Source organism: Syngnathus scovelli, chromosome 9, assembly GCF_024217435.2.
Source record: "Syngnathus scovelli strain Florida chromosome 9, RoL_Ssco_1.2, whole genome shotgun sequence".
NCBI lineage: Eukaryota > Metazoa > Chordata > Actinopteri > Syngnathiformes > Syngnathidae > Syngnathus > Syngnathus scovelli.
Window position 1 is genome coordinate 4,237,646 of NC_090855.1, and position 21,005 is coordinate 4,258,650.

Consider the following 21,005-nt stretch of genomic DNA (forward strand, 5'->3'; position numbering starts at 1 on the left):
ATTTTGAAACTCCTACATTTAAGTGACCCGGATGTATTAGATGTTAGCTTGGCGGCTAGTTGCTCGCAACGCGAATACTGTCAATAGAAAGCAGCACTACTTTGCTCTTAAAATCTTTTTTACTCCTTTTGAATTCCGCAACTTCAATACCGACTTATTTTGCTACTTTGTCGGTGTTTACAGTGTATCTGAATTATTCATGCCGGTTTACAATTGACTGGTTAGTGCTTGTTGATTCGCATTACCACCATGCGTCGAATGTTTTGCGTCTGCTTTTTACTATACAGAATGTAACAATAAAATACAGGGATGGCACTTTTAACCAGATCACCGGCCCTGACCTAATTTGATGCAATAGAAAAGTTTTTTCTTCCCCTCGGAGGGCACACGTGTTTTGCTACAGCATGTCTGCGCACAAAGGAGAAACGCTCCGATTCGGCCAGGTGGTGATCGGACCACCAGGTTCGGGTAAAACCACATACTGTCAGGCCATGCAGGAGTTCCTCACCCATCTCGGACGCAAGGTAGCTGTGGTGAACATGGACCCGGCCAATGATGGACTACCGTACACTTGTGCCGTGGACATCTCCGAGCTTGTCACTTTGGATGATGTCATGGACGGCCTGAAACTGGGACCCAATGGCGGGCTTCTTTATTGCATGGAGTATGTGGAGGCCAACCTGGACTGGTTGCAGGATAAACTGAAGCAGAACCCGGATTGTTACTTCTTGTTTGATTGTCCTGGGCAGGTGGAGCTCTACACACATCAGAATTCGGTGAAAAACATATTCTCACAATTGGGAAAGTGGAATTTTAGGGTGAGTGCATTCAACTTTCCTTGATAATTTTTTTGTGCCAGTGATGTATAGTAACAGGAAAAAACATAAAATGCTCATCTGTTCATGCAATCGATTGGATAATATTTTGTAACAATCTTGTCTGGTGATGGTATCTAAAGTCATTAAATGTAGATTTTTTTTGTTTTCAGCTAACATGTGTGCACCTTGTGGACTCTCACTACTGTGCCGATCCAGCCAAGTTCATCTCTGTGCTGTGCACTTCACTGTCCACCATGTTGCATGTGGAGCTCCCTCATGTGAACATCCTCTCCAAGATGGATCTAATCGAACATTATGGGAAACTTGGTAGGGATATCCCAGCTTAACTGTAAATTATTTTTAATTAATTGAAGATTCCAACTATTTGTGTGAGACATTTTTTTTTCCTCAAAATGGTGCACAGTCTACTTTTTTAATTAATGTCTTTATTTGTTGACCAGCATTCAACCTGGACTTCTACACTGAAGTCATGGACCTGACGTATCTTCTTGATCATCTGGCGGCTGATCCTTTCTTCAAAAAATTTCGCCGTTTAAACGAAAAGCTGGCAGAGGTCATTCAAGATTACAGCCTTGTCTCGTTCGTGTCTCTCAATGTTCAGGTATTTATACCCCAATAAGATCTAGTAATATATTTTTAAGAAAAATGCTGTTATTGTGATTTATACAAGAGGTGCCACAATAATTACATTATTTAAACTGAATAAAAATACAAAAGTAGATCTTTCTTAGTCTGTAGATATTTTCTTGTCATTAGCAACCAGCAGATACTAATTCAACAAATACAAAAAAATCCACTAATTAATGAAAAACATGTCTAACATTTAAGTATGAAAAAATAAACGCTGCTGCTGAAAATTTAGTCCACAGTGCTTGAGATATGGGTCACCGGAATTACACGCTGCTTTTCCGAGAATGATTGTTACCATGGTAACCGCTGTTATCCAGCTCGGTAACTTTTAAGACCAAAACAAAACCTGATTTTAACTTTAGGTCGGATGGTTACTACAGTAACACTTTCGCACTAGTCCCGTTCTACTCGGGTGTCAGTCGGTTATTTTCTCCCCACCTACTTAAAGTTGAGACGTCTGCGCTCTGTAAATGCAGGACAGAGAAAGCATGATGCGGGTCTTGCGGGCAGTGGACAAAGCCAACGGTTGCTGCTTTGGAGACCTGGAGGAGAGGAATCTTCAGGCCATGATGTCAGCTGCCGTAGGGGCAGACTTTGAGTTTGCCTCGTATCCTTTTGTAGCAGCTCTGGTGACTCAACCCTGACTCATGTTGCTTATTGAACCACCACCATTTACGGGAGTGGTTGAAAAGCTGACTGTACTTCCAACTACTTCAGCGGAAATGTTTGAATAAAAGAGTTTGCCTTAACAGCGGACTTTCCAGCACTTTAGGAGTTCAAGAGCGGTACCTTGAAACCAGCGAGAAGACCGTGGAGGAGGAATTGATGGATATTTGAAGAGAGGAATACGAAATGATGCCCGCTCATAACCTGAATGGAAGAAGTAGATGAACACAGGAATGACATTTGAAGGACATGCATTGACATATGCTAAAAACAGGTTTTATTTAGATATTCTGCTTTATTGAAATGTTTATACAATGATGCTTCATGAGAAATTGAATGTCCTTTGGGGATTGCATGTGCGCTTTCCTCCAGCGGGTGGCAGCCGACGTGCTCCCAAAACGGAGAAGTCTGCTCTCTGAATATCCGCTCCAGATTTTCCCTCCAGCCGGAGCAGAAAAATTAAGTCAGGCGGGGAGAGGAAGCCACATTAAATCTGTGTTTCTGCACAACTGGCCCTGTGTCTGCTCTTTGGGATGGAAGACCCTCAAACTCTCCTTTTACTCTTCACTCTTGTTGTAATCGTATTATAACACACCCTCCTTGAAATTCTTAAAACTGTTTATAATTAAAGTATTCAATGCGTCATCAAAGTAAAGCTAAATAAATCCTAAAATAACTGCTGAACGTTGATTATTTATCACCTCCAGTCATCCATGCATTGAGGGGGTGTGTCAGGCACAATGTTAAATTGTGTTCCCATGTTTGCACATGTGATCAACTATGCCTCCTCATTGCTACCTCCTGCCCCCCCTCTTCCTCCCTTAAGCCCCCTACAGGAAGATGTGTGTCTATAAGATAGAGGAAGAGTTTTGAAGTAACAAATGGAATTCCAAATAAATGAAAACAACAATTTGATCACGCCCGTGTGTTTCATCCGTTTAATCAGCAGCAAACAGCCTTCTGCACACGCACACATTTCTCATCACACCCCTCCCCTGCTGCTCTCTGCGTTTCATGGATGCCACAGTCTTTGCTTTCACTGAAGATAGAAAAGGAAGAAAAAAAAGCACCAAGTGTTTTGTTTTTCTGTACTTTTTCAAAGTGTCCACGCTTGCACTAACACCCTCCCCTCAATCCCTCTCAGACAGGCTGCTAGATAAGGTCTGGCTGACTGTTGGTTCAATGTTATTGGGGTGAGAGCAGCAGCCTTGCCTGCTCCCATCCCCCACTGCACAGCACTGAGACAGAGAGGGGAGGAGGGAGGGAAAAGAGGGAATGTGCATTGCTAGTCTATTGCTGCAAGGCTTCCTCCTTCTGCTGTGTGGGTTGCATTAATACAGCAAAAACCATAAAATCCATTGAGTTCAAAAAAAGAAACCATTCATATATGTATGTGGTGAGTGAGGAGAAACAAATCAAACACGTGGAGACCCCACAGATGATCATTTTCAACAATGTTGATGATGTGTGATCTGTTTAAAGTTGCACATAACTTGTATGAATATAAAGTACTCTCTGGTGTAATGCAATATATTCGAATAGTGGAGAAAAGACAATAAGGACGTGGGAGATCCCGTCCATCGTTGCTTGCGGGGTGCGATCCAGTCCGGGTTTTCCGCCCCCCTGCTCGGCTCAGTAAAATGGCTGTATCTAACGAAGCCTCGTGTTGGTTGGGCTCGCTCCCTGCCTCTACCCGGGCTCAGTAACATAACTCCCACAACAATTTCTCTCGCTTTTTTTACGCATTGTATGGAGCGCCAGTCATCTCTCTAACCCACTCACGGAACCGGAACCAAGGGGTGGCAGCCGGATTCGGTCCGGTTCGCGGGTGGGGATGAATCGGCACCGGGATAAATGGTTCTAAACAATTATTCATGTTCCATGCTAGCTTTTGATTGTGCCTGACTCGCCGAGAGAGGGAGAGAGGTGGGGGGTATATCATGGCCGCTCAGGTCGCCAGCGCCGCCACTCTGAACACAAGCCCGCCTTCAGAACTCAAAAAGCCGGATCGAGAGCCCAAGGAAGACACGGTATCGGGAGAGAAGCAGTCGGAGAAAAAGCAGCCCGGCTTGGAAGGCGAATCGCCGGGCCGGGGGGATCTGCAGGACGGCGCCGACGCTGGAAATGCAGGAGGAGGAGGGGAGCCTGAGATGAAGAACGGGAATGGGAACCCGCCCAGAGCTAACAATAATAACCAGAATGACACCGTCGGACCGGAGGGAAACAATCACCCGGGTATGGTGCACCATCACAACCCAGCTTTCCCTCCACCGTCGTACGGATACAGTCAGCACTACAGTCGGGCCCCTTTTCATCAACATGGCGGACAACAAAGCCCTGGCATGGCAGCTGCTGCGGGTCCGACCGTTCAGCCCAGCAACATCGTGGACCCTTACCAACCCAATTCGCATGACTTTTCCAACCACCAGTTTAACAACTACAGCCCGTTCCCCAACAGGACTCCGTATCCAGGCCAGGCGTACGCTATGAACTCGCCTCGTAGTAGTCAGGCGCCGACAGCTGGGGGGCAGCCAGCTAAGCAGCAAGCACCAGCGGGAGGACCCACAGCAATGGCTGGATCTTACAATAACCAGAGATATAACATCGGAAACCCGCAGCCGACATCCACACCGACGCTCAATAAGCTCCTGACGTCGCCGAGCTCCACACGGGCTTATTCCAACTACCCGTCTAGCGACTACACCAGCCAGGAGGGAGCTAGCAAGGGGGCAGCAGACATGGGCGCTAGCGGTCAGTATGGAGGCAGCAATCCGGCTTGGCAACAAAGAAGCCATCACCCGTCGCCTATGAGCCCGGGAAGCGCCGGGCAGCCGCTAGCTCGAAGCCAGGTAAAATCACACCACAACGCGAAGGCCATGGTGTTTTTTTCCACGTCTCCTTCCCTCCTCCTAACTAGTTCACAACGTAGTAGGCCAGCCATTGTCTGCTACACTAGTTCGCTAAGACTCTAAAATGGCTGCCTCTCGTGTGTGTTTCCCCCCTCATAGCAGCCCTTAAAACAGTCGTTTTCCCGTCGGTTCGAACGATATAAACCGACACGAGAGCGGGGCGAGATGACGAGGGAAGTCGTCGAAAGTAGACAGCGTTCAGGGACTTTGGCGTAGCCACGAAGGCCCGACTTTTTAAGAGCAGCTCGAATCCAGATCCGAGGGGGCAACGCTTCGTTTCAACCCCCTTTCAGCATTGCCACGCATACTTAGCTAAATGTTAAAACAAACAGTTTGTGCGATTTGATCACCAGATTTCAACATACATACTCGTTGTTTTAGTGGTTCAAAACTGTAATCTAGATTTTTTTTCCATATTAATTTGGTAGCTATGATAGAAGGAATGCTACACACTTCTAATCAAGCTCGGTATTAGTTAAAAGTGTCCTCTTGCTTTTCTAGTTTCAAAGAAAAACACACTTAAACGTCGTTGTAACATGTTATTAAAATGACGCAAATGTTTGCAACGTGAGCGCCTATCTGAGTGCGGCATAGGGGATGCACATGCTTGATTGTTGCCCGTAAACGGTCAGAAGGCTCGGGCCACATGAAGCGAGGCGCTGCAAGATTGCAGCGTGCAACAGGGATTTGAATTGTGGAGGTAAAATCGAGCTGTCAAAGCCAGGAGATAGTTGGTCTCGGGTTGACATGCTAGCTCTGATCTGATTGGCTCCTTAGCCGCAGCTCATGTGGCCATTTATAATTACATGTGATGCAAGGCAACAGTTGCTGATAAGAGGAGTATTGAATCATCCTCAGGGTCATCAGAGGTATTACTTGTTCTTTTGACTATCGCTTTTCTTTCCAAAATGTTGACTGTGATTATTGGTGTGGTTTTAAATTCACTAAATACTCAAGTGATGATTATATGCATGACCCCTGAAATGGGAATATAAATGGAGAGAGGCAAAGATAACTACAGTGAGTTTGATCCAAAGAAACGTGAAGCAAGATATTCCTTATAAATGGCTTCCGGTAAATATGTTGTGTAAAAATACCAACTCCTGACATTGAAATTTTTTTTCTAATTTAAAATAGGTATTGTGCTAAGAATTTATGTTAATTTATAGCTATTTCGCCTACTCTAAGAAAATGTGTATTTACCTAAGGAGTTAAATCAGTACTTCTCATTGCCAAACTTTTTTTTTTTAACAGGATTGTGATTACTTTTGCCACTTATGTTTGCAATAATACCCAGACATTTTCATGTTTTCCATACTATTGTAAATTCATGCGGGGCTTCCATATAAATGCCAAATTTCTGAAAGAAAACGCACAGTTTTAAAAATATGGTGATTATATATGTATATTTGCACACGTGTTTCAAAATGCATCGTTCCTGCTTCAAAAGAAAAGCTGCATTTTAGCCCCGCCTGCAAAAGATGTGTGCATGTAGCTCCTGCGTCTGGTTGGCATGCCACACAAGTTTGACTCCAAAGAATTTCCCCCCCAGTCCCCCCTCTTAAGCCAATCAGAAAACAGTCCACCATCTCTCACCCACCAAGGGAGTTTGTCTTATGCAGATTAGCCATGTGCTGCATTTATTTATTTCAATTCATCATGCCGCAATTGCTAAATGTCACGCACGGCATAACATTTGCAAAAAAAAAAAAAAAAGGTTGTTACGCTGATGAGGCGTTTCCTCCAGCACATTTGGGGAATTCCCTCGCTACAATGATGGTCTGTTACATTCTAATCAACCCAACAAGATGATGTTCTATGTCCCAAAATATGATTGATATCAGATCTGGAGTGAGTCTGTGTTTTCTCCCTTTTCACTCCTTTCTTGTTTTGAAAGGACTTCCGGAATTTTCCGTGTCATACATCTGGGGCCAAACTGCCTTCTCCAGAAATAAAAACATACTTGGACAAAGTTCAAAACAGGAACACAGCTGGGAGATGTTTGGAATTGGGCTAGCAGATAAATATATATGTATATCACTGTTTACTTGTGACATTAGCCAAAGAAACTTTATTTAGAAAGCATCTTAAACAACCACAAATACCAAAGTGCTGTACAGAAAATAAAATAATAATAATAAAAACTATTTGAAATTAAAATCAAGAATATAAAAGAATTAAAATAAATTAGCGTGATGAAATGAGATCGTCATTTCAGCATTTATACTTTTTGTCACATTATTTTGGTGGTGTGCTGTGAGATTTCCCAATTCGTTTCATAAATGTTGGGAAAGACCAACTGTTCTGACTTTCACATTTTTCCCGACTTATTTTTTTATCCTTGCGTCTTCCAGCCGCCTGGTTCCATGGACCCAATGGTGAAAATGAGAGGGCAACCCTACGCTGCCAGTAGCCCCTACAATCAGCAGTCACAGCAAGGACCTCCCACCGGGCAGCAGGGTCCCGGATATCCTGGCCAGAGTTACGGCCCCCCAGGTCCTCAACGATACCCAGTCGGCATGCAAGGTCGAACTCCCGGAGCTATGGGTGGCATGCCGTATGGTCCACAGGTAACATCCTGCTTTGATTGTGTTTTTGTTTAAGTTGTGCTCACCATATTTCTTGTGTGCTTAGATGGGATCCTATGGCCAGCAGGGACCAGGAGGATACGCTTCACAGGGCCAGGGCCCGTATTACGGCCAACCTGGGCAGGGTCCCCACCCAGGTCAGCATCAAACACCCTACTCTCAGCCCCAACCTGGACAACCAGGAGGTCAAGCACCTTACCCGGGGCAACCCCACCAGCCGCCCCCCTCGGCACCGCACGCCCAAGGAGGAACCCCTTATCAGCAGCCTCATATTCCCCCACAATCCCAAGTTGCACCTCAAGGCCCCGCGCAGCCTCAGCCGCCGTATTCCCAAGCGTCGGCACCACAGCCAGGCCAGTCTCCGTACCAGGGACAAGGCGGTCAGACTCCCCAGCAGCCGGGCTCCCAGGCTCCCCCGGGATCACAAGGACAGACCAACTATCCGGCGTCGTCGCAGCCGCCTCTGCAGCCCCCTTCGCAACAGCAATCGCAGACACCCCAGCACACACAGGGCCAGTCTGGAGCATACCCGCAGAACCCTCAGCAGCAGCAGCAAGCACAGCAGTCACCTTATCAACGCTTTCCTCCTGCACAACAACAGGTGCGTCCCTCGGATGAGGATCTTAAGTCTTTATTTGGTTCATAAACATGTGCATTAGAGAATGCTACTTTTTTTAGGAGATACCCCAAGATTCATTTCAGTCCAATGCTCCACCATCTTCTCAACAAAAAGGAGGGCCAGAGGATAGTCAGGGCCGTCCCTCCAGCCTTCCGGTCAGTCATGTATGCATCAATGCTAGAATTTCTCTTCCCCATTTCACACCCCTTATGAGTAAAATAATCTACGTCTCTGTGTTTCCAAATTACTATTCCCAATTCATGAGTTAACGTCATGGAGATGCAGGGGCATCACACAGAGCATTTATAATATTTTGCCTCCTTCTTGTAACGAAATAAAGGAGCCAAAACACTTCTCATTATAATCAAACTAAAAAAACTACGGCCATAATTACATATTTTTAAGAAAGATTTTATTGGAGTTTATTAGTGCAAGGCAGGCTTACTGGGTTTATAGTCAGAATGTACTTTAATAACTTTCATTGTCCCCTCTTGTGTTTTCAGGACCTGTCGGGTTCCATTGACGACCTGCCTACTGGTACAGATGGTGCCCTGAGTCCCGGAGTGAGCACGCCGGGTGTTTCCAGCAGCCAGGGCGAGCAGAGCAACCCGCCCTTCTCACCTCACACGTCCCCCCACCTGCCGGGCATCCGGGGACCATCGCCTTCCCCGGCCGGCTCCCCGGCCAGTGCCAGTACTCCTCGCACTGGACCGCTGTCACCTGCCAACATGCCAGGTGGGTGTTTTTTCTCCAAGTCTCAAAACCAAACCTTTGCCGAGCTGCTCTAACTTGAATATGAATTTCCCAGGCAACCAGATGCCTCCAAGACCATCAAGTGTGCAGTCAGATGGTAGCCTTCACCCTGGCATGAGCCAGTCTCCTCTGGCTCCAGACCGAGGTACACTAAATGTCACAAAGTAATTGTGTTTACTGTAGCTTAGTCTGAACAAGCCTCGTCTCGTCTTTCCCCACTTTAGGGTTTATGCAGAGAAACCCTCAGATGCCCCCTTATGGTTCCCCACAGTCAGCCTCTGCTTTGTCGCCTCGCCAGTCCTCAGGGGGACAAATGCATCCTGGGATGAGTCCATATCAACAAAATAACTCCATGGGTGGATATGGACAACAGGGGGGACAATATGGGCCCCAGGGTGTGTATCTCTTTCTCATCCCCCCTTTACACATATTACTTAAGGTTGTCTTGACTTAATGAAGTAGCATTTTGAAGTTTGTGTAAATTTCTCGTTCGAAAAAACCCATTGGCTCCATCCCTTCAGTACACAGGCACAGCATAGCAAGCTATCGCTGCTCCCTCCCTCTAACCCTGTTGCTGCTATTAATAGCCGTGAAGCAGAAAGTCAGCTGACGTAGCAGAGCCTCCTGTCAGTAGAGCTCAGACTGTGACGAAGGCTTGTTGCTCGGGGAACGTAGCTCTCTTTGCTAGCACACTGTTGAAACAAAAGTGTGGCTCACAAAGCACAAATATTATTTGTAGCTTAGGTTTTTAAATCACAGATTTTTTCCCCACCTTGCCCAAATGATTTCTGATCTATTTTGCTTCAGGTTATCCTCGGCAACCCAGCTATGGTAACATGCCAAATGCCAACTACCCTGGGACGGGTATGGGTCCAATGGCTGGGCAAGGTGGGGGACAACCATACGCCGGCATGCCCCCAGGAAGGATGCCGCCAAATCAAATGGGAGCGCGTCCGTACGGCCCCGGCATGGGGCCCAACATGGGGCCCAACATGGGCAACATGCCATCCCAGGTTAGCTCGGCGATGTGCCCACCTCCTGGTATGAACAGAAAGCCCCAGGATCCTGCAGCCATGCAGCACCCCGCCTCTAACTCGTTGCACAACAGGTTGGTTGATTCTCCAGCGGATTTGCTTTACGTTTAATAATTATCCCCTAACAAATTTTTTTTTTCTACATCCAGGATGTCTGGTTATCCTAACATGCCACCAGGCATGATGGGCTCTGGTCCCCCATATGGTCCTCCTATGAACAACATGCCTGGAATGATGAACACCCAAGGTGGATCCCCCTACCCCATGGGGCCAAACATGGTCAACAACTCAAGTGGTACGTTTTACACATTGATCATTTTAGCCTTTTCTTATTTTAAGCCCAACCAATTAATGTATTTTTTTTTTTTTTAAACCTAAATGTGTCTAGGAATGGCTCAGAGTCCAGAGATGAACAATAAAATGAATAACAAAGTTGATGGAAGTGGAACCCCCAAGCCAGAGCCCAAATCAAAGGTAAATTCAAAATTGTGTTTTTTGGGAAGAAAAAATGCATTAAGCAAAGTTTCCACTTCTCTCCACTCAAACAGAAATCAAATTCCTCTACGATGACCAGTGAAGTTATAACGCGTCTATACGAGTTAGGACCGGAACCTGAACGAAAGATGTGGGTGGATCGTTATTTGGCGTTCATTGAGGAGAAAGCCATGGGCATGACCAACCTGCCTGCCGTGGGACGCAAGCCCCTTGACCTCTTCCGGCTATATGTATCGGTAAAAGATATCGGAGGCATGACACAGGTAATGCTGAGTGTGCATATTTTCAATTGCAATTCCCTTGAAGGTTCTACCCACTTCTAATACATTGCTGTCTGTGTCTCAGGTGAATAAAAACAAGAAATGGCGAGATTTGGCCACATCCTTAAATGTGGGTACATCGAGCAGTGCTGCCAGTTCTTTGAAGAAACAATACATCCAGTGCTTGTATGCCTTTGAGTGTAAAATCGAACGTGGCGAAGATCCTCCTCCTGAGATTTTTACAGACAACAAGAAGAACCAAACCGCAAAGGTCCAGCCGCCCTCGCCAGGTTAGCGCTACATTCACTTTTTTTTTTTCCTTCAAACAAAAGCCTTGCCATGTCATGAAATTGATGTGTCATGTCTGTCTGCTTCCAAACTGAAGCGTCCCTCTGCTCCACAGCTGGGTCGGGCTCTCTGCAGGGCCCTCAGACTCCCCAGTCGACCAGCAGTTCCATGGCTGAGGGTGGAGACTTAAAACCTCCAACCCCAGCCTCCACTCCTCATAGCCAGATGCCCCCCATGGCACCTGGTTCCAGGTGACTTTCTCATAAAACCAATTAGAAAACTTTATATGAATCGATTCTAAATATATCTTTGCCCACCCCCCTCATTTTTAGAAGCAGTGTTAACGTTCAGGACCCCTTTTCCGATGTAAGCGACCCCGCTTACCCACGTAAAAACATGACACCCAACTCTGCCTACCAGTCTGGCATGGGCACCCCAGACATGCAGGGGCGCATGGGTCCCTACGAACCCAACAAGGACCCCTTTAGCAACATGAGGAAAGGTAGGCTCATTGAATCGGTCATAAAATGCTTCCCTGCTCTGTTAATTTGCACTAAACGGGGCTTTTAATTTTGATTGCATCTTCAGTCGGGGAGCAGTTTCTTCCCGCTAACCAGGGCCCGAACAGCGGGGCGGGTGACCAGCAGCAGCAAGCGCCACAACAGCCGCAGCAGCAGCCACCATTCAATCGAGGACCACCCGGGGCCATGGGCACCATGCCAATGGGGCCCAGACAACAATATCCTTATGGACCAGCCTATGACAGGAGGTAAGACATTCTGAATGGTATTTAGAATTTTAGAGGACATTAAATCCAATGACGAGAGGCTTATTTCGTTTATGGGTCAGGGAGAGATATGTAATTAAGGCTTCATTTTAAATTGACAAAGGGATTCACTTTCTTCCCACTCGTTTGTTTTGATTACACCTTGAAGCCATTATAGTGCTTTGAAAAGGTTTTACACAAAAAGTGCACATATTTTTTTTATTTAACTACTAGATATTTTAGTTAACAAGATAGTTAAGAGCTAAAGTATGTAGTTTTATTAGAACTTGTCTAGAAGATTTTTTTTCCCCACAATGGAGTGTGCTTATTTTTTTTGTAGCCACTTTCCAAATCCAATGTCACTGGGGACAGTTAAAAAAAAAAAAGGATCTGAATAGATGTCCAATATTTCGCTATTGTATTTTTCATGCATATCTTCATATTCTAAAAATTCTGTTTGTGATTATTTTCTTTCCAGACCTGAGCCAGGAATGGGTCCAGAAGGCAACATAGGATCTAATGCTCCTCAGCCAAACTCTATGATGCCTGCCAATGCCGACACTGGGATGTATTCGCCAAATCGCTTCCCACCACAGCAACCACGGTTGGTTAACAGAATCTCTTTATCTCTAAAGCAGGAGGTTTGAATTTTGGACAGCACATTTTTGGACAGGCTTGTCAAGTGAACGTTTTTAAAACAAATCTAAAACAAATTTTCCTATGTGGGTTCAAATATAAAATAAATGTTTCTTTTAGACAGCTGACTCATCAGCATTTAGCAATTTTTGTATTTTCATGACCAAGCTGATGTTGCAATGTAACATTTGCAGACTTGATTCCTATGGTAATCAGTATCCTGGACAGGGAACGCCCCCTACTGGCTCCTACCCTAATCAGCAGCCTGGAATGTACCCACATCAACAGCAGGTAACACTAATTATGCTATGCTAACAGCTATGCTGAAATTAAACCTAATAATGCTTATTTTTGTAACACTATTAAAAAATAAGAGTAAGGTTGTATTTATTACTTCCTGTTATTGTTTCTAAATGCTGATTTTGTATAAGAATTTTAATAGTTTTATTGAATTTGTAGGGCTACAAACGTCCTGTGGAAGGAGGCTACCCTCCTTCGAAACGTCACGAGTCCGAGTATAGTGGGCCTTTCCCAGGGGGGCAAGCACCACCACAGCAACAACAGCAAGGCGGCGTCCCGGCACCCTCGTCGGGACAGCAAGAGCCGTACAATCAATACAGCGGCAGCGGACCTTACCCGGGCTCTGACCGCCGTCCACCTGGGCCAGGCAATCAGTTCCCATTTCCCTTTGGACGCGAGCGGTTGCAGGGAGCTGCGGGGCCCAATTCTCAGCCCGCCTTGCCCCCTCAGATGATGCAGTCAGGCCCTGAAGGTCCTCAAGGCGGCATGTGGCAGGGGCCGCGAGATATGAACTATCAGAACTACCATAGCAGGCAGGGTGGACCCGGGGGTCCGCCACAAGGACCGGGTTACCCTGGCATGAACCGCTCTGAAGAGATGATGCCATCAGAACAGCGTATGAATCATGACGGCCAGTGGGGTGGTCAGGTGGGCCCGCGGCAACCTCCTTACGGTCCGGCGGGGCCAGGTCAACCGATGCCTCGTTCTGTGCAATCCAACTACCAGCCCCCTCAAGGCGTGCAGAACCACATTCCGCAAGTTTCCAGCCCAGCCTCCCTGCCCCGCCCTATGGAGAGCAGAACATCGCCAAGTAAATCGCCCTACATGCACGGAGTGATGAAAATGCAAAAGGCCGGCCCTCCCGTGCCGGCGGCACACGTCGTTCCCACCGCGGCCCAGTCGCCTTTAATAAGACGAGACATGCCGTTCCCAATGGGCTCCATCGAAGCGTCCCATCCTGTTCTGAAACCACGTCGCAGACTCACCATGAAAGATATCGGTAAGGCTTCCCTGACGGATTCACTTTGCATGCGTTCTCTGTGCTTGATTGTGCTAATCGTGCTTTTTTTACGCTTAGGAACTCCAGAAGCCTGGCGAGTCATGATGTCATTAAAGTCCGGTCTATTGGCTGAAAGTACCTGGGCTTTAGATACAATCAACATTCTCCTTTATGATGACGGCAGTATTTCTACTTTTGATCTCAATACGGTGAGACTTTTTTTTTTTGGGCTTTCTCACACTTCTGCCACGTATGTGTCTAATATCACGTTTCTCTCCCATTAGTTGCCCGGCCTACTGGAGTTGGTGGTTGAGTATTTCAGACGTTGCCTCATTGAGATCTTTGGAATCCTGCGGGAATATGAGGTGGGGGACCCCGGCCAGAGGACGCTACTCGATCCCGAGGTTTTGAAAGAACTCGCGGACGGCTTAGAAGAAGAGGAAGCGCATACGGAAGATATCGAAGCGGAGGATGACGACGATGCGGACGAGGAGGAGCACGATGCGGAAAGGCCGCCTCATATAAAACAGGAGGACGAGCATAAGGAATGTTCGGAGTCACGAGAAGGAGACGAGAAGACCGGCGAAGAGGACAGACGAGACAAGGGGTCGTCATCCGATCAAACCGGCTCGTCGCCGTCTTCGTTGGTCCAGAACAGACCCAAACAGGGTAGCAAGTTTGATAAGTTTCCTCTGAAGGTGGTACGAAAGCGAGATCCGTTTGTTTCTGCACACGCCAACAATCACGGCAAACTGCAAGAGTTTGACAGCGGATTGCGCCACTGGAGCGCCGGAGGGGGAGACTCCACGGAGCACATTCAGACACACTTCGAACCCCGTAAAGACTTCTTGGAGCGCCGACAACGAATACCCGTGCCCCAAAGCGTGCTGAAAAGGCGAATCCGTGAAGAGTTCCTCGACTATAGTTCGCCAACAGAAGAGGAGAAGAAGAATGAGGATGAAGACAGGTCAAAGGCGACATCCTCCTCAGGGAAAGCGACCGGCTCGGAGGACAGCCCCGCCCTCACGAACGAAGAGGAGAACAAATCGGAGTCTAAAACGATGGAGCAAAATCACGGGGAGAATAACAGACCCATTCCGTCGGTCGTTAGTGTTTTAACGCATCAGGTCAACACAATCCTGGAGGATGAACCTCACAGTAAAGATGAAGGGCCACTCGTCTCGCTAGCCAACTGGCAGGATTCCTTAGCTCGCCGCTGCGTTTGCATCTCCAACATCATTCGCAGCCTCTCTTTTGTTCCAGGGAATGACCACGAGATGTCCAAACATCCCGGGCTACTGCTGCTACTGGGCCGCCTCATACTGCTCCACCACCGGCACCCTGAACGCAAACAGGCCCCGCTCACTTACGAGAAAGATGAGGATACAGAAGAGGGCACGGGCCAGAGGGATGAATGGTGGTGGGACTGCTTGGAGCTCCTGAGAGAAAACACGCTGGTCACATTGGCAAACATCTCAGGCCAGTTAGACGTATCCGTCTACCCTGAGAGCATCTGCCTGCCTCTGTTGGATGGCCTTCTCCACTGGGCTGTCTGCCCTTCAGCGGAAGCCCAGGACCCCTTCCCCACCTTGGGCCCACACAACGCTTTGTCCCCTCAGAGACTGGTCCTGGAGACGCTGAGCAAGCTGAGCATCCAAGACAACAACGTGGACCTCATCCTGGCCACCCCGCCGTTCGCTCGAATGGAGAAGCTCTACGGGAATCTCGTGCGACTGGTCGGAGAGAGGAAGGTGGCCGTCTGCAGGGAGATGGCCGTGGTTCTTCTGGCCAACCTGGCCCAGGGTGATACCTTAGCAGCTCGGGCCATCGCCGTTCAGAAAGGCAGTGTGGGCAACTTGCTGGGCTTCCTGGAGGATAGTCTGGCGGCCACCCAGTTCCAGCAAAGCCAGAGTTCTTTTGTACACCTCCAGGGGATGCACTTCGAGCCCACCAGCCCGGACATGATGAGGCGGGCCGCCCGGGCGCTGCACGCGTTAGCCAAGGTGGATGAGAACCACTCAGAGTTCACACTACACGAGTCCCGGCTCCTCGACCTTTCGGTGTCCCCCCTCATGAACTCGCTGGTCTCTCATGTTATCTGTGATGTACTCTTTTTGATCGGCCAGTCCTGACAGCTGTAGGGAGCCGTGGCTCCTCTTTTCTAGAAGGTGGCGTTCTCCTCACGCCTCCTTCTCCCTCGCTATCCTGGCTTGTGTGTAACAGGGCAAGGAACATTTAAAAGTGACTCTTATTTATGAAAACCTTCAGATTCCGTTCTCTGAGCCCTCCCCCGGGGCCGGGGGCATCCTTGCTCCTAGACCTTGTCATCGCAGAGCCCGCAACAGAGAGAAGCCACACCAAGTGACACTACTAGCGAAATAAATGCCAACTGGAGAGCAGAGAAACTGTTCTGCACTTGGGGAGGGGAGGGGGTACTTTTTAATAAAGATAAATAAATGAAATAATAAATAAATAGCTGAAAAACAAAAACTGTAACCAAAGTTGCTGTCTCGTTTACAGTGAGTTTGGGAGACGCAGTGTGCCCTAAGCTCTCCAGGCCCTGGAGGGCACAATGAGTCTGTTAAGGTTTATCGTTCAGAGCTGAAGCAGACTGACAAAAGTGGCCTACTGGTTCTAGTCGCCGTCGTCGGATTATCACCGGTCAGCCCGACAAGACACCTTCACCGGGGAGGCCTGTGCAGTAGATTGTAGGACCATGCGGCGCGACTAGACTTCGGAGAGGTCATTCTAGTTTGGTGTAAACACAAAAATGGCTTTCTTCCCCAAAGTATCAAGAAACACCCTTACCTCCTCTTATCCCTTGATTGTATGAATTACCCTTATGAAAAGAAATCACCTCTTAGGACTGGTTTTCAACTTCAAATACAGCTTTGCTGTGGTGTATATATATAATGTTGTACATTACACTTCTTTCTGTGTCTGTCTGTCTGTGTCACTATTCTCACGTATTATTGGTGAGGGATGGAAGCTGACGGCAGCTTCCACTTCCTGCTGATTTGACCCGCTCCTCCGGTCTCCCCCACCGCTCAGTAGTGCAACAGACACAGCTCCGACCTGTTGTTTCCCGGTACAACACAAACTAGATGAAGTACACATTTGACAAATTTTTCTTCTGTCATGGATTCTTCATATTTGTATTTCAGACTATGTAGCTAAGACATGTAAATTCCCCCTTCTCCCCCTTTTTTGGCTCAATGAATATCATTTATTCAGTATGAAATCTTTATACTATATGTTCCACGTGGTAAGAATAAATGTACATTAAATCTTCCTAAGCTGTTTCATGTTTTGTCTTCCCTTCACTTATTCTTTTTGAATAGCAACTTTTGACATCTACGTTGCGTTAATATAGAAGTTAAGTTTGTATTTTCGGGGAGATTGTCCCTCCAAATTAATATCTTGTTTTCATTCTGCACTTAAATTATTAAATTTGGATTATATATTAGAATTAGGTTGCTTGACTCCAAACCACTAATAGGCAAATACTAATTAAACATGATTTGGTTTCCTCAATTTAATTAAAGTATCTACATTTCTACTAATCTGATTTAATCCTCCAAAGCATACCACATTAGCGCTTACATTTTTCATACACAAGGATTTTTTTAATAAATGCCATGTCAGCCAATTCTGTGGAGTGTGTTGCAGGGATGCTATGGAAAGGCAAATCAAATGATCCAAAGCATACCACACCAAGCTAGCCATCTAAAACTAAAAGACTTCTTGGTGGAGGTTATGTGTGGTAGCCACGAAAAGTGTCATCCAATGCATTCCACACTGTGTTGCAGGGATCTATATGGAAAAGAACATTTCATGATCCAAGGCACACCGCATCCAGCTATTCATCTCCGACTAGATGTGTTTTGGATTAGTGGCGTTGTATGTACACAGCGCCACCTGCTGGGGTGTACAAAGATTTGTCCATCACTTTATACAAAAACAGATGAAAAAAGAGACGGTTAGTACAAACCGGACAACGTGCACAAATACGTCTAGATAATCAAACTTGTTAAGGTATATATATTTTATATATATTTTTGCCATGTGATGAGGGAAGATGCCACATGTCCGAATTCCTAACACCACAGCGTCAACATTACATTTTCTAAATAAACATTTGATTAAAAGTTTCATACGTTATTTTGATTACCAATCTGCTCTTAAACATCTTAATATTTACACATTGTGAATTATATTTTATTTGTAGGTTGTCAATTCATGAAGTTTTGTCAGTCTGTGTCGTTGACTTGCAATTTACAAGGCAGATCTGCCACCTCCAATATGGCAGACGCGCTGACGTTTTGTACCGAAGTGCTAAACAACTGGTATAAATTTTCATGTCTATGTAAATGATTCTGATCGCTTTATTTTGAATGCCATATTTGCAATAGCACCGGAAGTAGATGCGTAAAGGTCGCAGGTGGTGTTAGAAATAATGGCTGTCTCTTTCGCTGTGATATCTTTGTTTACTATGAGATGCCGACAATCCCACGATGCTCCGTTGCATTAAAACAAGATTTTGTCTTGTCTTTTACTGACTATGATGGATTACAGACCCGTCCTGGAGTTTGCTACATTCACCAGGGCTGCCTCGTTGATTTTGCAGGTGCTGTTTATCTTTCGCAGTCAGGCTATTTTATGTATGGCTGATGTCACTGAGCCACATATAAAGTTGATCTGCTATTTTTTACTAGCTACATAAAGTTGGAATACCTGGGCAAACACAAGTTAACCCATAAAGGTGTCTAAATCTGGGGTCAGCCAATCTAATCAGCTAAAGTTTTTTTTTGTGTCAGATTTTGAAATTATGTTTAAATTTATTTTGTACTACAGTTACTGCAAATGTGTACGTTTTGTTTCACTGTTTCAATTCATTTATACGACACTTTTATCAACAGGCTCTCTTGAACGCTGCCATTCCTGACCACGATGCTGATGCGTTCAAGCCCCCACGGACAGCAGAGCCTCTATACCTGGATTCTGCGGTGGAATGGTTATTTGGTGGTCTCAGCCACTGGGACGCCGAGCATTACCTCCTTATCGCAGAAAGAGGATACCTCTACGAGCACAACTTTGCTTTTTTCCCGTTTTTCCCCATCATCCTGCGGGGCCTGGCCGACACGCTGCTATGGCCTCTGGGCGGCTGGTTGAGCGTGCGAGGACGTTTACTAGTGGCAGTCGCTCTCGGGAACAGTACCCTCTTCCTGCTGAGCGTGGTGGCTTTGCACGCGCTCAGTCGGGTAGTTATGCAGGACCGACGTCTCGCCTTGCTTTCCACCTTCCTCTACTGCATCACGCCTGCCAATGTTTTCATGACGGCCGGCTACGCGGAGAGTCTTTTTGCCGCCCTCACATTTGGGGGTATGTTCCTCCTGGAAAAAGGGTTCATCCTCAGAGCCTGCCTGGCATTCAGTATTGCCACAGCGGCGCGATCCAACGGGCTAGTTAACATCGGCTTTCTTCTGTATCTTCCAGCCGTGTATGCCATCTCCCAGATCCGTTTATACCGTTCCTTTGCAAAAGGCTACAGGAAGATCTTCCACTACATTTGGGTCATCATCCGCCTACTTCTTACCTCTCTACTCGGCACAACGGTCATTGCCCTTCCCTTCTGTGCGTTTCAGTACTACGGCTATAGAACTTTTTGCACACCTACAGCCTCCTTAGACCGCATCCCCTTGGCTCTTATCTCCTTAGCTGAGCAGAAGGGCTACCGTATTGCAGATGAAAATAGTCCTCCACCTCTCTGGTGCATGAGACCCCTCCCCTTAATTTATTCTCACATCCAGGACGTGTACTGGAACGTGGGCTTCCTCCGTTATTTTGAACTGAGACAAATCCCGAACTTCCTTCTAGCTTTACCTATGGCGACTTTGGGTGTAATGGCAGCTTATGCTTACTTCCAAGCAAACCCGGAACTGTGTTTCAGACTCGGACTTTGGGAGGCAGATTCCAAGAAGGGCCTGGACAAACCAATACCGGGATTTTTAAACCCAAGAGTGTTTGTATATGTTGTGCATTCTACTGTTCTCCTGGTGTTTGGGACCTTGTGCATGCATGTGCAGGTAAGAATAGAACAACAGTCAACGATTATTTATCGATCTAACAATTCTCACCGACGTGTATTTTGTGGCCAGGTCCTCACTCGATTCATGGCCTCCTCGACTCCCGTGCCCTTCTGGATCAGCGCCCATCTGCTCCTCCTCAACGAGCCACTTCTCCACCGAAGGAAAACATCAATGCCCAACATTCAGATTAAGACTCCCGCCAAAAATGGATGCAAGCACACACCTCAAAATCCCGTCATTGCGTTGATAGCGCATATTAAAATGTGCTCTCCCACCACACAAAGCATCCTGGGCTACTTCCTCTCGTACTGGGTGCTGGGCCTGGCAATGCATTGCAACGTTTTACCGTGGACTTGATTGCGTAAGGCTGAAGAATGCCTGTGTGAAATGACCATTTTTAATAATGCACTGTTACCTACACTGTTACAAAAAAAACAAAAACATTTTGTCATGATAATAACAAAAGCCAAAAAGCATGACAAATGTGCCTCATTTTGGTTCTAGAAAGAACTTTAAGTAGATTATGTAACAGTTACTCGGGATGGGCGTTGAACTAAATTACTTGGAGAAAATTAACAATCAATTTATAGATTGTTATTTTTTAAACATTTTTAGTAGATCGGGAGAATCTGTGAATGTTTTGAGTTTCTGTTTCCATGCTAGTGTTGTTTTGATGAGAATGTCTAGTTTGATGTTGTCCATTTTTCCATTCCAACTACCACAATCTTCAGAATTCTCAATGATTAATTTCATGCTCATCCTAAACAGAGATCTTTTTTTAAATTTGTTCGTCTTATTTATGCACCTTGAAACTTGAATGTTTACTTAATTCTTGTCTTTGTAGCACCAGTGATACTGGCGGAAATGCATTTTGCCACAGATGCCACTGTAAATTTGTTTTTAACCTGATTATGTGGATGTGTTGTTAATTCACCTTTCATTTTGAATATGAATTGAAAATGTGATATTAAATTGCATGCATTCTCTGGAACAATTACATTCTATGTGAATTCCTCCATCCATATTTTTGAGCACCAACCTAACGAACATATTTACAGATTGTGGGAGGTCCCTGAATGGGGCGTGTGACGTCATCATAAATTAAATTGTGTTCAAGGTTATGAACGGCACAA

General features: G+C 46.2%; 3 protein-coding genes across 7 annotated transcripts; all 3 read left to right on the forward strand.

Moving 5' to 3' along the window:
• The first annotated feature begins 13 nt into the window (after positions 1–13).
• gpn2 (GPN-loop GTPase 2) lies at positions 14–3,050 on the forward strand. The gene is made up of 5 exons (XM_049731336.2): positions 14–818; positions 989–1,145; positions 1,280–1,440; positions 1,946–2,076; positions 2,234–3,050. Exons 1-5 carry the CDS (start codon positions 405–407, stop codon positions 2,304–2,306), a joined length of 936 nt encoding a protein of 311 aa, XP_049587293.1. The 5' UTR covers positions 14–404; the 3' UTR covers positions 2,307–3,050.
• A 717-nt stretch (positions 3,051–3,767) lies between these two features.
• arid1aa (AT-rich interaction domain 1Aa) lies at positions 3,768–17,075 on the forward strand. 5 transcript variants are annotated; one of them, XM_049731152.1, is made up of 20 exons: positions 3,768–4,984; positions 7,399–7,614; positions 7,679–8,233; positions 8,311–8,415; positions 8,755–8,986; positions 9,060–9,149; positions 9,229–9,399; positions 9,812–10,112; positions 10,188–10,333; positions 10,427–10,512; positions 10,587–10,796; positions 10,879–11,083; positions 11,179–11,332; positions 11,414–11,583; positions 11,670–11,850; positions 12,326–12,451; positions 12,678–12,774; positions 12,943–13,783; positions 13,862–13,992; positions 14,068–17,075. In XM_049731152.1, the coding sequence occupies exons 1-20, from the start codon at positions 4,076–4,078 to the stop codon at positions 15,913–15,915; spliced, it is 6,774 nt and encodes a 2,257-aa protein (XP_049587109.1). In that variant the 5' UTR covers positions 3,768–4,075; the 3' UTR covers positions 15,916–17,075. The 5 variants fall into 5 exon arrangements, with proteins under 5 accessions (XP_049587109.1, XP_049587111.1, XP_049587110.1 ...); XM_049731154.1 differs by having other exon boundaries at positions 11,197–11,332; XM_049731153.1 differs by having other exon boundaries at positions 8,311–8,406.
• Positions 17,076–18,205: 1,130 nt separating this feature from the next.
• On the forward strand, positions 18,206–20,866 carry pigv (phosphatidylinositol glycan anchor biosynthesis, class V). The gene is made up of 3 exons (XM_049731278.1): positions 18,206–18,410; positions 18,703–19,869; positions 19,942–20,866. Exons 1-3 carry the CDS (start codon positions 18,345–18,347, stop codon positions 20,227–20,229), a joined length of 1,521 nt encoding a protein of 506 aa, XP_049587235.1. The 5' UTR covers positions 18,206–18,344; the 3' UTR covers positions 20,230–20,866.
• Positions 20,867–21,005: the final 139 nt, after the last annotated feature.